The sequence below is a fragment of the Dromiciops gliroides genome, chromosome X (genome assembly GCF_019393635.1).
Source record: "Dromiciops gliroides isolate mDroGli1 chromosome X, mDroGli1.pri, whole genome shotgun sequence".
Classification (NCBI taxonomy): Eukaryota; Metazoa; Chordata; class Mammalia; order Microbiotheria; family Microbiotheriidae; genus Dromiciops; species Dromiciops gliroides.
In genome coordinates, this window is record NC_057867.1 from 50,247,916 (window position 1) to 50,263,327 (window position 15,412).

Consider the following 15,412-nt stretch of genomic DNA (forward strand, 5'->3'; position numbering starts at 1 on the left):
ACCAGGCATGTTGATTGGTAAGGAGATGGCTGCAGAGTGAGGTGAGACATGGTTGGAGCCATGTCAAATGTAGTGGGTGACTGAGGCAACCACCATTCAGAAAAGGGGAGCCCCAGGGCAGGAGTTCTGGGTATGAAAGGGTTAAGTCTTCTTCTAGGCCTTGATTTCTGGTCTAGGAGGCATGGTAGGGGTGTGTGTGTGTGTATCTATATCTTGATAATTCTCATAAAGACTTAAATGGATGGAAAAGTTAGCATATCGTCTATTTTGAACTGGTTTAACTACCAGATCAACAATGTCACCTTAGAGGCAGATCTCTCCTAGACCCAGGAGATCTCCTGTCTGTGATCCCCTGCTGTTGCTAGATATTTTTATCAATGATTTGAAAGAAGGAATAGAAGGAATGCTAGTAAAAGCCATAGGTGTCATGAAGCTCAAATGGGTAATACCCAACATGTTGGATGACAGGATTGGAAGCCCAAAAAAACTCTCAATAGACTCCAACAAGGGGCTGAAACCAATCAGATGAAATTTATTAGGATAAATGTAAAGTTATACACACAGATTCATAAAACCAATTTCACAAATACAGGATGGGGAAAGGTTAGATCTTAAATAGTTCCTGCAATGTCTGATCTGGGAATCTTTAGGGACTGCAGGCTCAATATGAATCAACAGTGGAAAGTTGCACAAAAAACCGAAAACCTAAGTCTATCCTAGGTTGTAATAAGAGTTGCATATTCTACAAGAGAAGAGAGTATAATGGAAACGGTACTGGATATGGCCCAGTAAGACTTGGGTTCAAATCTGATCCTGTCCAAGTCATTTAATTCATTTGGGTCTGTTTCCAAATCTGTCAAATGACACCTCTAAGGTCCAATCCAGCTTTAAATCTACAATATTTTGACGTATGCCATATGAAGATCTCAGGAAGGAACTGGGGATGTACCTTCAAACTGCGTTATGTACCAGACCCTCTTCTCTCTCTCGTTAACTTTTACCAAAGAATATTTACTGTTTTGTTTTGTTTTTTAGTGAGGCAATTGGGGTTAAGTGACTTGCCCAGGGTCACACAGCTAGTAAGTGTTAAGTGTCTGAGGCCGGATTTGAACTCAGGTCCTCCTGAATCCAGGGCCAGTACTCTATCCATTGCGCCACCTAGCTGCCCCTATTATACCTTTAAAGTAAATATTCTTTGGGGGCAGCTAGGTGGCGCAGTGGATAGAGTACTGGCCCTGGATTCAGGAGGACCTGAGTTCAAATCTGGCCTCAGACACTTGACACCAGCTGTGTGACCCTGGGCAAGTCACTTAACCCTCATTGCCCTGCTCAAAAAAAAAAAGAAAAGAAAAGAAAAGAAAGAAAACTAAATAACTAAATAAATAAATAAAGGTATAATAACAAACATGTAAACATTCCCCCTAACATCTCAAGGGCATAATCCCTCCTATATCACTTGGGTCTCTGGGAAGGGGAGGGGGATTTAAATTCACAGTTTAACTCAGTCTGTCATAGCTTTAGGCCCACCAAATTTTAAGTTCAAAAGCTCCCCACCCCTATCCCCAGGGCTGTCTTTCCAAGATGCTGGCTACTTAGGGCTTTCTCTGATGGTTTGGTTGCATCACCTGGCTTGGAATCTTCTGCTTCAGGATCTTTGTTGCTTGAGTTACTGGCTTGGGGATGCCAATCTATGCACCTAGATCTGAAAAGAAGAAAGGAAAGAAGACCAAAATCCCAAGCCCATTTCTCATGCCCAAAGGACTGTGAGAAATGATAATGCATAACCAGTAATTTGGGGGGATATTTAAAGTTCTCTTCTTACAAAGTCCTGGCTTAGTCCAGTTTTTCTTGAATCTCAATTACTGATAATAAGATTGCATTGACCCCACCCAACCTGGGGAAACTCTTTGTGTTCTATTTAAGCTTGGGTGGAGACAGATCCTTGTGTCTAGATCAAAGGCTTCTTGGTTCACTTAGCCCACCCACTGAAAAGGATATACATTATTTGAATTGATAACCTAAATCTATGGGTGGTCTGGTATAGCCCTTCATTTTAATATAGCACCAATTAGATTTGATTGGTGTTTGATGAACCACCTTCTGTTTTGAAGGGTATATGAACTGTGGGTCCTCCATCACGATTGTCTTTGTTGGATAGCCAAAGACCATCCTTTTATTAATAATCTCCTGGCTTTATTAATAAAATGATTAAATTACCCAGAAACTATGTCTCTAATTTTTAATCATCACAGGACCTACAGAGAGATGAAGATAGTCCTCAGGCCCTTTGTTCTCCAGTTTACTGCATGGTGTCTCTATAGTGAGTGAATGAGTCATCCCTGGACCCTCAGAACCTCTTCTCACTTTATATTCTTTCTCCCTTGGTGACCTCATCAGCTTCCAATGTTTCATGATCATTTCTAAGCAGATTACTCTCAAATCTCTGTCCAGCCCTAATTTATCTCCTAAACTCTAGGTGCACATCACTAACTGCTTGCTGAACATCTTTAACTGTATCCTCTGTTAGTATGTCAAACTCAATATGCCCAAAACAGAACTCATCATTCTCTCCCCTAGAGTTCCCTCCCTGTCACTTTCCTATTGGTGTAGACAGTGCCACCATCCTTATAGTTCCCCAAGTTTCTAACCATAGAATGCTTCTAGACTCTTCCATCTCTCTCATCCTCCCCACCCCCATATTTAATTACCTGCTAAGTCCTGTGAATTTTCCCTCTACAACATCAAGAGTACACTCACTTTGCTGCTGTTCTAGCTTATTACCTCTTTCCCAGACTATTGTAACAACATCCTAATTGGGCTTCCAGTTTCCAGTCTTTCCTAACTTGAATCACCCAGCTGCCAACATTATCTTCATAAGGAATAGGTGGTACCACACCACTCCCCTGCTCAAAGATTTTCATGTCTTCCTATTGTCTCTAGGGTACAATAAAAACTCTTTAGCTTGGCATTCAAGGCCTGGCCCAATCTAGCTCTAATCCACCTTTCCAGTCTTATGTTACCTTGTTTCTCCCTGAGTAGTAAAACTGGACTGCTTAGTATCACCCAAACTTGACACAAATCACTCACCAGACCTGGTACTCCATCCTCATTTTTAACTTTCAGAATTCTTACCTCCTTCCTGTGCTCAGCTCAGGTGCCAGTCCCTCTGAGAAGACTCCCTCCATGCCTTCAATTGACAGTGTTCTCTCCCTCCTCAAATGACTTCATCTTTGCTTTGTATTTATAAGAGTTGCCACCCACACACCCACAAGGGGAATGTAGACTCCAGGAGTGAAGGGCCTAGTTCATCTTTGTGTCACCAGTACCTAGCACAGTGCCTGGCCTTGCTCTCACCATGTGATTAACTCACCTTTTATTCAGCTCATATTTTTCTCTGCTGGGATCTTTTATGTGCATTTTGTTGAGCACATCTTCTTTTTTAATTTGTAGCATCTTGCTCGTGCCCACCATGTACATGCCCATTGCCCATCTATATCGAAAGCTGTGAATAGGAAGTCCAATTTCAGCACATCATCAAACACTTTGGTAATAGAACAACTTATTAAACAATAGGGACCCGCCTCAAAAGGCTGACTTGAACCTTAGGGCTAGACTTAGGTATTCTTTCTCTTGGGGCAGAACTATGTTCTTAGCATACACCTTCTCACACTACTTAACATCACTTATTATTGGTGGCAGTGACATCAAAGAAGAGGCCTTGCCATCTGCTTTGCCACTGTACTCCAAGGGCCATGAGATCTTTCCATCTGACTTGCAACCAAAACCTTCCCTATGCATTGTCTCCCCCTTAATGGGAGTAGGAGCCTCTTGAGAGCAGGGACTGTCTGACTCTTTCGTGTCCCTGGGGCTTAATACTGTGCCTTGTACATAGTATGTGCTTAATAAATGCTTCATTCATTCATTCATTCATTCATTTATCCATTCATTCATTTTGCTCTTTAGCAAAGGCTACATTTGCCACAGCCTTTGCCTAGCCCCGCTGGATTCATCTACCAGAAGAAACCTCAGTTTCTCCAACATAACCTTAAATACGTCATATGGAGGGTAGGATCCTAGACCTTGAGCTAGAAGAGACCTCAGAGGTCTTCTAGTCCAATCCTCTCATTTTGCAGAGGAGGAAACTGAGGTCCAGGGATAGGAAGTGACTTTGTCAGGCCACACATGGGATCATTGAGTTAGGCCCGAAAGACATCTCATAAGGCATCTAAGCCAACCTCTGCATCTTACACATGGGGAACTGAGGGTCCAGGAAGTTAAAATGACTTGTTGGAAAGGAAAGGGAAAGGCAGCTGTGGTAGGTGATTGCAGGTGATTCTCTCTAGTTATTTAGGAGCATCAGGATGTAAACTGGGAGCTCATGCCGGTCAGCTGAATGGTTGTCAGACAGACAGCCACCAAGGAAGCATCCAAGACAGCTAAGTCAAGTTTAAAGAGTATGTGTCATAAGTATGAAGGAATAGATGCGGGAATGGTGGCGGAGGCTGAATTTAGCAGTTGTATGGGGAGCAAGCCCAGAGAGTATGATTTGGGAATCAGTCAGTGACGGCATGATTTCAGTGACTCATGCAGTAATGTTTGTCAGTGAGTCATGTACGGGGGAGAATGTCGTGAGTATCAGGGTGAGTAGAAAACTGGAAGTTGGGCTGCTCATTGAGAGTCATGTCAGGGAATGCATGGGCTTGGGGATGGGGATGGGGTGGAAAGATGGCAGTGCCTGAGAGCCTCAGCCATGCAGGTGTTAGAGCTGTTAGCAAGGCTACAAGAGCAGATTTTAGACTTTTCAGCTCCACTGGAATTGTGTATTTCTGAACTCTTTTTAGTTCTTATTGGGAAAGGATATGCCTGGGGGGTACAAGGTGACCTTGGGTAATAAATGTGACCATGGGCAAGTTCCTTACCCTCTCTGTCCAACATCTATTAAATGGACCTTATATTTGACCATACTTTAATGCTGTTACAAAGACTGTCCCCTGTCTGGAATGCTCTTCCTTCCATCTGTTGAGATGCTGCTCATCCTTTGAGGCCTGGTCCAGAAGAACTTCATGAAGTTCTTCCTGACCACCTCAGCCTGCACTGTTTTCACCTTCCCCCCAAAGGCCAGCAGCCTTTCCTCCCTTCATTACTCATTGGGACACTTAGCACGTACTGCCTGCCTTATTAGCATGTACTGCCCGTCTTATTACTTACCTGCTTCCTTTGTACACATTTGCTTCCTGAGGCCAAGGACCACATCTTACATTTCTGTCATATCCACTAGAGTACTTGTCACCGTTCTTTGGAAGCAAAGGGCACTTCCCTTTCCTGAAGGTGGCCTAGTACTTGAGGCATCAACCATGGGAACAAAGTGGTAAAAGGTCTTTGGCTCCATCCCTAGCAGAGGGCAGCAGAGAGCCAGAGTTGGAAATACTCAGAAAGGGGGACAGCGATTGGCAGCTGGGGAGCTTCAGGAAGCCAAAAGAGGAGAGGCGGTGGAGCTAACTTCTGTCTGCTGGGAGAAAGATGATTACAGAGGTCAGAAAGGGTGCAACTAAGTTTCTCCTATTCGATTTTAAGCCCCTTGAGAGCAGACCTTTTGCTTTTCTTTGAATCCTGAGTGCTTAGCACAGTGCTGAGCACATAGAAGGAACTTCAGAAATGCTAGGTGACTGACTGATGTTTGGTGGTCAGTTGGAAGAGGGACAGATGCTGGAGATTCCAATGAGAAGACTCAGAGTGAAGACGGAAATTGGAGATGAGCAAAAGACCAGGTTGGTTGATTCTTGGGAGGAGATTTACTTTAACATCAAGCCTTCAGGTAGAGCAGGGTCCTTTGGCCTTACCCCTCTAATTCTGGATATATTATATATGGCAGATAGTATTATCCCCACTTTACAGATGAGGAAACTGAGGCTCAGAGAGGCTAAATCACTTGTTCAGGGTCACAATGGTGTATACACAACACAACTAAGTATCAGAGTTGGTATTTGAACCCAGATTTTTCCTGACTCCAACACTTGCTGGCTTTCATGGGAAAAGTTGTTCATGGCCAGGGTATCCAGAAAGACTTCACCAAGAAGGTGACTCTAAGGTTGGGATGGATAGCAGTAAAAGAAGGGAAAGCACTAGACTTGGATTAAAATCCTGTTTCTGCCATTTATGAACTTTGCTAGGCAAAGCCATGAATATTATTGATACCCACTGACACTTTGTTGTGAATTAGCTTATTAGATTACTCTAGTCACTTAGCAAAGCACTGAGGGAAGGGGACACAGGACACATGAAGTTTGGTGTAGTAAGGGGGAGGATAAAATCCAGAACATGGGCTATTGCCTCAAGCCACAGGGAAGTCCCAGACAGTAAGAAGTCAGTGGGCAAAAAACAAGATGGGAAATTCAATTTGAATTTCCAGACACACGAAGGGGATGCAAGGGCACCCAAGACAAACCATCTAGGTTCATTGAGTTAGAAGGCACTTTGATGTTCATCTCATCCAACCTGACTTTCTTTGTTTGTCAAGGACCAGTCCTGGGCCCCTCTCTTTGTGGAAGGCAGCATGATGGGATAGACAGATGGAGAATTAGATTGGGAATTAGAAGGTGTGCTTTCTGATTCTGGCTCTGCCCTCAGCTGCCAGAGGTCTGAGTCCTCAGATATGGTTCCTGTTCTGGGGGGAGGGAAATGCCTCCATAAGGGTGTGTCGGGCACTATGCCAAGGCTAGAGGCAATTCATTTAATCCTGGCATTTTCACCTGTGATTACACGGCCTCAGCCTCTTCTCTCACTAATTCCATAATCCAGGACAGACACAACTAATGTAACCCTTACAGGCCATCCTGCCAAGGGAACACAGACATCCCATTAGCATCTTCCAGGGAGCCATAACACTTGCAGACGAAGAGTGAAAACTCAGGACCACTAATTCTGTTGGCATGCTAAGTCAAGGCTCCCCAATCTCTTTTGCACACAGACTGCTCCACTCCACATACTACCTTAGTGGATTGGTGAGGTTGACTTTCAAATCCCTAGTGACCTCCTGTTCCTGGGACCTGCTTTAAATGTTCTGTGGCTAATTACCACCTTTTGTGGGGCAGAATTCCAAGTAGTTGTTCTTTGAAGGTAATAGTGCATTTGTGTTGCCCCCTCCTTCTCCCATCCTGTGTAGATGTATTATTACTCCACATCCCTGTATGCTGCTGACCCTCACTAACCGAACAACCCTGGGCAGATCATGTGATCTCTTGGGGCCTCCTTCGGTTTCCTTGTCTGTAAAGTGAGGAAGGTAGACTAGATAATCTCAAAGATCTCGTCTGGCTCCTCCATTCTTTGGTTCATCCTGAGGTTCCTTTTATGTCAGATTGAGAATGGCTAAGTGTAGGAGAAGGCTGAAGGCCTTAGAGATGGATGACTTCTCTTTGAACCTACTCACAAGGTCGCTTCGCTAGTGTCCAAGAACGTTGAATGAGCATCCTGCACGTCCTACACTCCACCGCACAAAGGGGACATTTTGCCAATTTGTAACTGAAATTTTGTAGTGGTTGCTATATCATTAAAGGAACATTGGCCTGGAAAACAGTAGTTGAAGCAGGTTCACAGAGAAGATAATGAGGTTTTTTTGTGTTTTTCCCCTCTTGCTTTCTATTTGAACTTCAGTCAGAATTTGGCGCGATAATCTCATTGCTAGAGTTTATGGGGTGTAACTCCCCCTACTGTTTGCTTTGGCTGCCCCAAGCTTCTTTTGATGAAACTTGAGGTCAGTGGTTGGGAGAAACATGTCATAAATACTAGGCCTGTCTTGAAGTTTCTTAGATCTCAGCTGAGCAACATCTTTCCAAGGAACTCATAAATCACCAGGCAAACCAACATTCATTGTCTGCATTCGTGTCAGAGAGAAGAAAAAGAAATAATGAGAACCATCATGTGGAGATTTATATGGCATGAGCACAGATCCCTTTCCACTCCTCCAAGGGGCCTGAAAGGGGCCCCAATAAAGAGAGTAACCCATAAGGAGAATTGAAGTACAAATCACCAAGGAGAGATTCCTTAGGGCCTTCCCTTTGATGCCTGGGATTCTGAGTGACAACTTGACTTCTTCTACCTTTGTGGGGGAGCAACAGCTTCGTAGATTGGAGGCAGCCAAAAGCCATGAGGGGAGAGCAGCAGGACCAACGACTTATCCAGGTTAGAAAGTTCTTTCTATGACCAATCTCATGTTACCCTTACAATGACCCTGTGAGGTAGACAGGACAAGTGGTGTTATCCCCATTTTGCAAAGGAAGAAACTGAGGCTTGGTGAGGGGAAGTGATTTACTTACCCAAGGTCTAAGCCTCAATCAATCTCGTGTCTTTAGACCCCAAGTGCAGAGCTTTTTATTACTCCATGCTGCCTTCTTATAAGAACTAGAAGGGCAGTTTAGGATATTAAATATAAGTTGCTTGGGAAGATCCTTGGGCACTGGGTCTTATCCACTGTACAAGGAGCAGTGGCTGGCTTGACCAAGTTCCTGTTGGTTGAGGAAAGGGTTAGTTTGCCTTGCTCTTATTATATACATTTCCCAAGAAGCCTTGGGCTCTTTGGGTTAGTTTCCTGAGACCACACCCGTGAGAACAGTAAAGGCCTTGCCTAATTATCAATCAACTGAATCAGACAAATCTTTGCTAAATATAAATTCTAGCTAAGAGATATACAGTGTAATCTTATAAAACTATAACCCTGGGTATATTAGAAAGGAGGGGAATAAGCATTTATTAAGTGCTGACTAGCCCAGTGCTGTGCTATGTGCTTTGTAAATATTATCTTATTTCATTTTCACAATAACTCTGAAAGGGAGTTGCTCTTATTACCCCCATTATGCAGGGAACCACTCAGTCTTTCCAAAGATATGGGAAGCTGCTTACAGGTGGAGATATCCCCTGTACCACTTCCAACTGTACTAGGCACCCAGCAGGAATTGAGTTTTTCTCCTTCCCCACAAGGACAGGGCTTAAAATGGGAAGAAAATGGGGGCAGCTAGATGGCGCAGTGGATAGAGCACCGGCCCTGGATTCAGGAGTACCTGAGTTCAAATCCGGCCTCAGACACTTAACACTTACTAGCTGTGTGACCCTGGGCAAGTCACTTAACCCCAATTGCCTTACTAAAAAAAAAAAATGGGAAGAAAATGGAGGATGAGACTAGAGGGCCATCCCACTTTCTTTCTTTCTTTAATAATTTTTTTAAATTAACAAAAAATGGATTTATTTTCCTCCTTCCTACCCTCACCACCCATTGGGGGGAAAAAGCAAAGAAAAAACAACCCCCTGGTAACAAATAGGCATAGTTAAGCAAAACATTTCCACATTGGCCATATCCAAAAAATACAGTGTCTCAAAAGTCTTACTGCATCTGTAAACTTTAATAGTGAAGGTATAAATAGGTTTAAACTGTAATAAGACTTTTGGAACACCTTGGATATGTCTCCTCTGTCTCAAGGTGGGAAGCATATTTCCTCACCAGTCTTCTGTCAGTCATTGAGTCGATCAGAGTTCTTACGGCTTTCAACGTTGTTTGTAGTTACAATTCTGTGTTTTTTGCATAATTGTTGGTTCTGCTTGGTTCACTCTCCATCAGTTCATACAAGTCTTCCCAGGTTTCCCTGAAATGGTCTCTTCCTTCCTTCCTTCCTTTTTTGAAATGCACTCTTTCATCATTATTACAGAATAGTATTCCACCACCACCATATATCATAATTTGTTAAGTTATTCCTCAACTAATGGGCACTCTTTAGATCTTTGCCCCGACAAAAAGAATTGCTATAGATATTTTGTACATATGGGTCCTTTATGTCTTTGATCTCATTGTGGTCTAGGCCAAGGTCATCTCACTTCTTTTCAAGGGCATATGAACCTGTCTGTTATCATTTAGCAACCACAAAGGCAAGCCATAGCACTTTTGTTGATCTCATTTCAATCACTGCTTCCAAGGGCCCGGTCTTACCTTTGGTTGTACTAGCAACTGAAGCCAGAGCTAGCCCAGAAGGATCATGGTGCTGATAGCAGGTTGTTACCTGGTAGCTGAGCTTCTATTACCAGCTTCAGGGTTTCATTTCTTCTGGGCTACCTTTTGCCCATTCTATTTGCTAAGGTCAGTGAATAGAGAGCTTCCCAATGATAGGGGCAAGTCAAGAGTTCTATAGTCATAGCCAAAGCTATGAATGACCATACTCAGCGAAGGGTGGCTGGACAGAAGTCAGGCAGAGTGTCCCTAGAATGAGATGGTCTGTTCTTTGGACTTTCTGTGTTGGGCTGATTCAAGTTACATTGTGCCAGCAGCCATTGATGTGATTCAAGCTTAGGAATTCTTTAAAACTCCTTTTAACTCTTTTATGGGAATTGTCTGCCCCCCCCCCCAAACCCATTTCTCTGGGAAAGAAACTCCAGGAGCTTTGTGAAGACTGAGCAACAAAGCCTACTTCTTTTATTGGATTTCCTCCAGATTGGCATACAAATAAATCCAGGCTGGAAGAGAGCTAAAGGGAAAAGGCAATCTTCATCCAACCCCTTTCTGGTCCACACTCTGTCTTTATTATGTATATTTCTCTGCTGCAAGGAGAAAATTTGAAAACTTTGGTTTTTTTGTTGTATTCCACACTGTCCTAAGCCTTACTATTTCCTTTCATATCATTAATTCTGCTAAGAAAGAGTCTGAAGATTTTGGTTGGAATCCCATCTTTTCCAGTTACTGACTTGGGTGTGTTGCTTAACCCTTTGCCCTTTTGGGTAAGTTATGGAACTCAGTTTCTTCATTTATAAAATGAGAGGGTTGGAAGAATATCAGAGGACCTGGGTTCTAATCCTAGCTCTTCCACTTACTAGCAGTGTGACTTTGGACAAGTCACATAAATCACTTCTCTGGAAGGAGCTAGATCTAGTGATCTCTTAGGTGCCTTCCCCTTCCAGCTTGGAATCTGTAGATGGAGTCACTAGATGATCTTTTTTCTAGCTCTGAATCTATGATCCTCCAAATTGTGCCTTCATAGGCAGTGTAAAAGGTACTAGTGATTGGAAGGAGTGATCATACTTTATCTTTCTGTTCTTCCCAATGGTGTAGTTTGATGCTTTGGAAATGTTTGTTGATTACAAAATGAATTAAAGTGAAGGGAAAAGTCAGCCTAGCCCCTTGTCAAATGCTGAATTAGTGGTGTCCCAGCAAAGGCCATTTGATTGTATGTAGGCCAAGAAATAGGCACCTTTGCTGCTTCACAATATGCTTCCCTTTGAATCCTTGAGGGTAGCTGATAACAAAGATTATTAGTCCCATTTTACAACTGAAGAAACTAGCTTTATCGAGATACTTTCTAAAGTCTCCTCATCCTGTGATAAAGTTTTCAATTGCTTTAAGTATCAGTCTGAATCTAATAGGTGAAGAGGGAGGAAAAGGAAGCTGTTGGCTCTATCAATCAGCAGATATTTATTATGTGCTCAACACAAAATTGAGGCCATTCCCTAAGTGCTGGTCCTTCTGCCTGGTCATCTCACGTGACTCAGACATCCTTCTCCTCTTTGTCCCCTCCTTAACTTGCACTGGATGGAGAGATGACCCTTTGCCAAGGCCTTCTGCATATCCCCATCATCCCCTATGCTTCTGACTTCTCCAGCATATTTCTCCCACTCTCCCCCACCCTATCTTCATTTTCTCCCTATATCTTCACTTCTTCCTTCCTGCCTACAAATATGTCCCTATCTCCCCATCTTAAAAAAGTCCTCATTTTATCCTACCATGCCTTCCAGGTATTATCCTTTATCTCTCTTCCCCTTCTTAGCTAAACTCCTTGAAAATATCATAAACAGGGGCAGCTAGGTGGCGCAGTGGATAAAGCACCGGCCCTGGATTCAGGAGGACCTGAGTTCAAATCTGGCCTCAGACACTTGACACTTACTAGCTGTGTGACCCTGGGCAAGTCACTTAACCCCCATTGCCCCACAAAAAAAAAATAAGAAAGAAAGAAAATATCATAAATACTTAGTGCTTCCACTTACTCTCTTGTAAATATTCAGTGGTCTGGCTTGCAACCTCATCATTCAACTGAAACTCTCCTCTCCAGAGTTACCAGTGATCTCTTAATTGCCAAATCTCATCAACTTTTCTCAATCTTCATCCTTCTTGGGCTCTCTTTCAGTCACTAGTATGTATTAAGCACTAAGTTCCAGGCACTGTGCTAAGCACTGGAGATACAAAGAAAAACAAAAGACAGTCCCTGCTCTCAAGAAGCTTACCCTCTAATGCAAAAAACTGGGTACAAATAGGAATTATACAAGTCAGATTGCAGATAACCAACAGAAGGAAGGCAAAAGCATTCATTTATGCAGCATTTGATGCTCTTTATCTCCTGGCTACTCTCTCCTGTCTAGGTCCTTGTGACACACTGATCTTGCTATCCTGGTTCTCTTATCTGTCTAACTGCTTCTTCTTTTTCTCCTTTGCTGGTTCTTCATCCATGTCATGCCCTCTCACCACTGGTATTTCTTTCTGTTTAAAAAGTTTCTTTTTATTTATTTTGTTAAATATTTCCCAATTACATATAAAATAAATTTAACAATCATTTTTTAAATTTATAATTCAAATTTTCTCCTTCCCTCCTGCCCTGTCTCCCTCCTTGAGAAGGCAAACAATTTGATATCAATTATACATGTGAAATATTGCAAAACATATTTCCATATTAGTCATGTTGAAAAACACAGACAAAATGAAACAATAAAAATAAAGAAGGTTTAAAAAGTCAATGCTTCAATCTGCATTCAGAGTTCATCAGTTCTCTCTCTGGAGGTGGATAGCAGTTTTCATCATAAGTCCTTTGGAATTGTCTGAGATCATTGTCTTAATTAGAGTAGCTAAGCCTTTCATAGTTGATCATCCTTACAAAATTGCTGTCACAGGGGCAGCTAGGTGGTGCAGCAGATAGAGCACCGGCCCTGGAGTCAGGAGTACCTGAGTTCAAATCCGGCCTCAGACACTTAACACTTACTAGCTGTGTGACCCTGGGCAAGTCACTTAATCCCAATTGCCTCACTAAAAAAAAAAAAACCAACAATATTGCTGTTACTGTGTGCAATGTTCTCCTGGTTCTGCTCACTTCACTTTGCATCAGTTCATATATGTCTTCTCAGATTTTTCTAAAACCATCCTTGTCATTTCTTATAGCATAGTTGTATTCCATCACAATCATATGACCCAACTTGTTCAGACATTCCCCAATTGATGGAGATCCCATCGATTTCCAATTCTTTGCCACCACAAAAAGAGTTGCTATAAATATTTTTGTACATATGGGGCCTTTTCCCTTTTCTTTGACCTCTCTGGGATAAAGACCTGATAATGGAATTGTTGAGTCAAAGGGTATTCATAGTTCTATAGCTCTTTGAGTATAGTTCCAAATTGTTTTCTAGAATGGTTGGGCTAGTTCACAACTCCACCTACAGTGCATTAGTGCCTCAGTTTTTCCACATCCCCTCCTGCATTTGTCATTTTCCTTTGTTTTGTTAGTCTGATAGGTGTGAGGTGGTACACCAGAGTTGTTTCAATTTGCATTTTTCTAATCATAGTGATTTAGAGCATTATTTCATGTGACCATTAACAGTTTTGATTTCTTCTTCTGAAAACTGCCTATTCATATCCTTTGACCATTTTTTGTTTTGTTTTGTTTTTTGGGGGGTTTTTGCAGGGCATTGGGGATTAAATGATTTGCCCAGGGTCACACAGCTAGTAAGTGTCAAGTGTCTGAGGCCGGATTTGAACTCAGGTACTCCTGAATCCAGAGCCGGTGCTTTATCCACTGTGCCACCTAGCTGCCCCCTCCTTTGACCATTTATCAACTGGGTAGTGGCTCTTATTTTTATAAACTTGGCTTAGGTCCCTATATATTTGAGAAATGAGGCCTTTATCAGAGAAACTTGCTATAAAATTGGTTTTTTTCCATGGGTGTTTTTTTTTCTTTTTGTTCTTTTTTTTTTTGTGTGGAGCAATGAGGATTAAGTGACTTGCCCAGGGTCACACAGCTAGTAAGTGTCAAGTGTCTGAGGCCGGATTTGAACTCAGGTCCTCCTGAATCCAGGGCCGGTGCTTTATACACTGTGCCACCTAGCTGCCCACTTAAACAATTTTCCATTTTCTTTCTTTTTCTTTTTTTTGTGGGGCAATGAGGGTTAAGTGACTTGCCCAGGGTCACACAGCTTGTAAGTGTCAAGTGTCTGAGGCTGGATTTGAATTCAGGTCCTCCTGAATCCAAGGCCAGTGACTTATCCACTGTGCCACATAGCTTCCCCCCTCCATGGGTGTTTCTTAAGGCTCTCTCCTGGGTCCTCTTCACTTTTTACTCTATACTTCCAGATTGATATATTAATCTGCCCTTAGTCTCTTTCCTGATCTACTGTAGTGTGTCACCAGCTGCTTTTTGGACATCTTGAACTAGATGTCCCATAGCCATTTCAAATTCAGCACATCCCAAACAGAACCCATTACCTTCCCCTTTAAATCCTCCCCTCTTCCAAACTCTCCCTTTAAGTCAAGGGCATGACCATCCTCCCAGTCACCCAGACTTGCAATCTCAGTGTTACCCCTGATTTCTCCATTTCAATAATCCCAGATATTCAATCTGTCACCAAATCTTGTTGGTTCTACCTTTCCAGCATCTCTTATATATGTTCCTTTCATATATATATAATTGCCAGCACACTAGTTCAGGCCCTGATCAACTTTCACTTGGAGTAAGGTAATTGTCTTCCCTTCACTGTGATGCATCTTCCATTCAGGTGCCAAGGTGATTTTACTAGTCTAACCACATCCTTCTCCCATCCCCTGATTCAGTGAGCTCCAGTGAATCCCTGTTACTTGCAGGATCAAATATAAAACCTTCTGGCACTTACAGCTATTCAACAATTGGTCTCTTCCTAACTACCTTTCCAATCTTCTTACACTTTATGCCCCTTCACTCATTCCAGGCCAACTTGAATGTTCATCACACATGAGGCTACATCTCCTATCTCCATCTATTTGCACTGGCTTTCCCTTTTACCTGGCATACTCTCCTTCTCATGTCTGTCTCTTAGCTTTCCCTAAGACTCAGCTAAAATCCCACCACGTTCCCCCTACCTGCTAGTGCTTTTCTCTTTCATATTACTTTTCAAAGACACGGGATCTTCTATATACCTATGTACATGTGGCCATGTGGGCCTGCCCTTTAGAATGGGAGCTTTTTGAGGGCAGGGAGTGTATTTGCCTTTCTTTGTATTTCCAGTGCTTAACACAGTGTTTAGCACCAAACTTCATCAATGTTTGTTGACTGCTGCATGCCAGGAGTTGTGCTAAGTGCCAAGGCTACAAAGATATAAGTGATGTCTCAGGGAACTGACATTGTAACCTGGGAGCCATGCCCATATA

The 15,412-nt window shown here is 42.6% G+C and overlaps 1 protein-coding gene across 1 annotated transcript in view; it reads right to left on the minus strand.

The window, feature by feature from the left end:
• Positions 1-1,324: 1,324 nt before the first annotated feature.
• PABIR2 (PABIR family member 2) overlaps positions 1,325-15,412 on the minus strand; it is a 99,017-nt gene continuing 84,929 nt past the window's right edge. The window contains exons 10-11 of the mRNA XM_043974398.1: positions 3,371-3,502; positions 1,325-1,702 (exon numbers count right to left, since the gene is read on the minus strand). Of these exons, the coding sequence (XP_043830333.1) occupies positions 1,540-1,702; positions 3,371-3,502 (295 nt within the window). The 3' untranslated portion in view covers positions 1,325-1,539. The remainder of the gene's footprint in view (positions 1,703-3,370; positions 3,503-15,412) is intronic.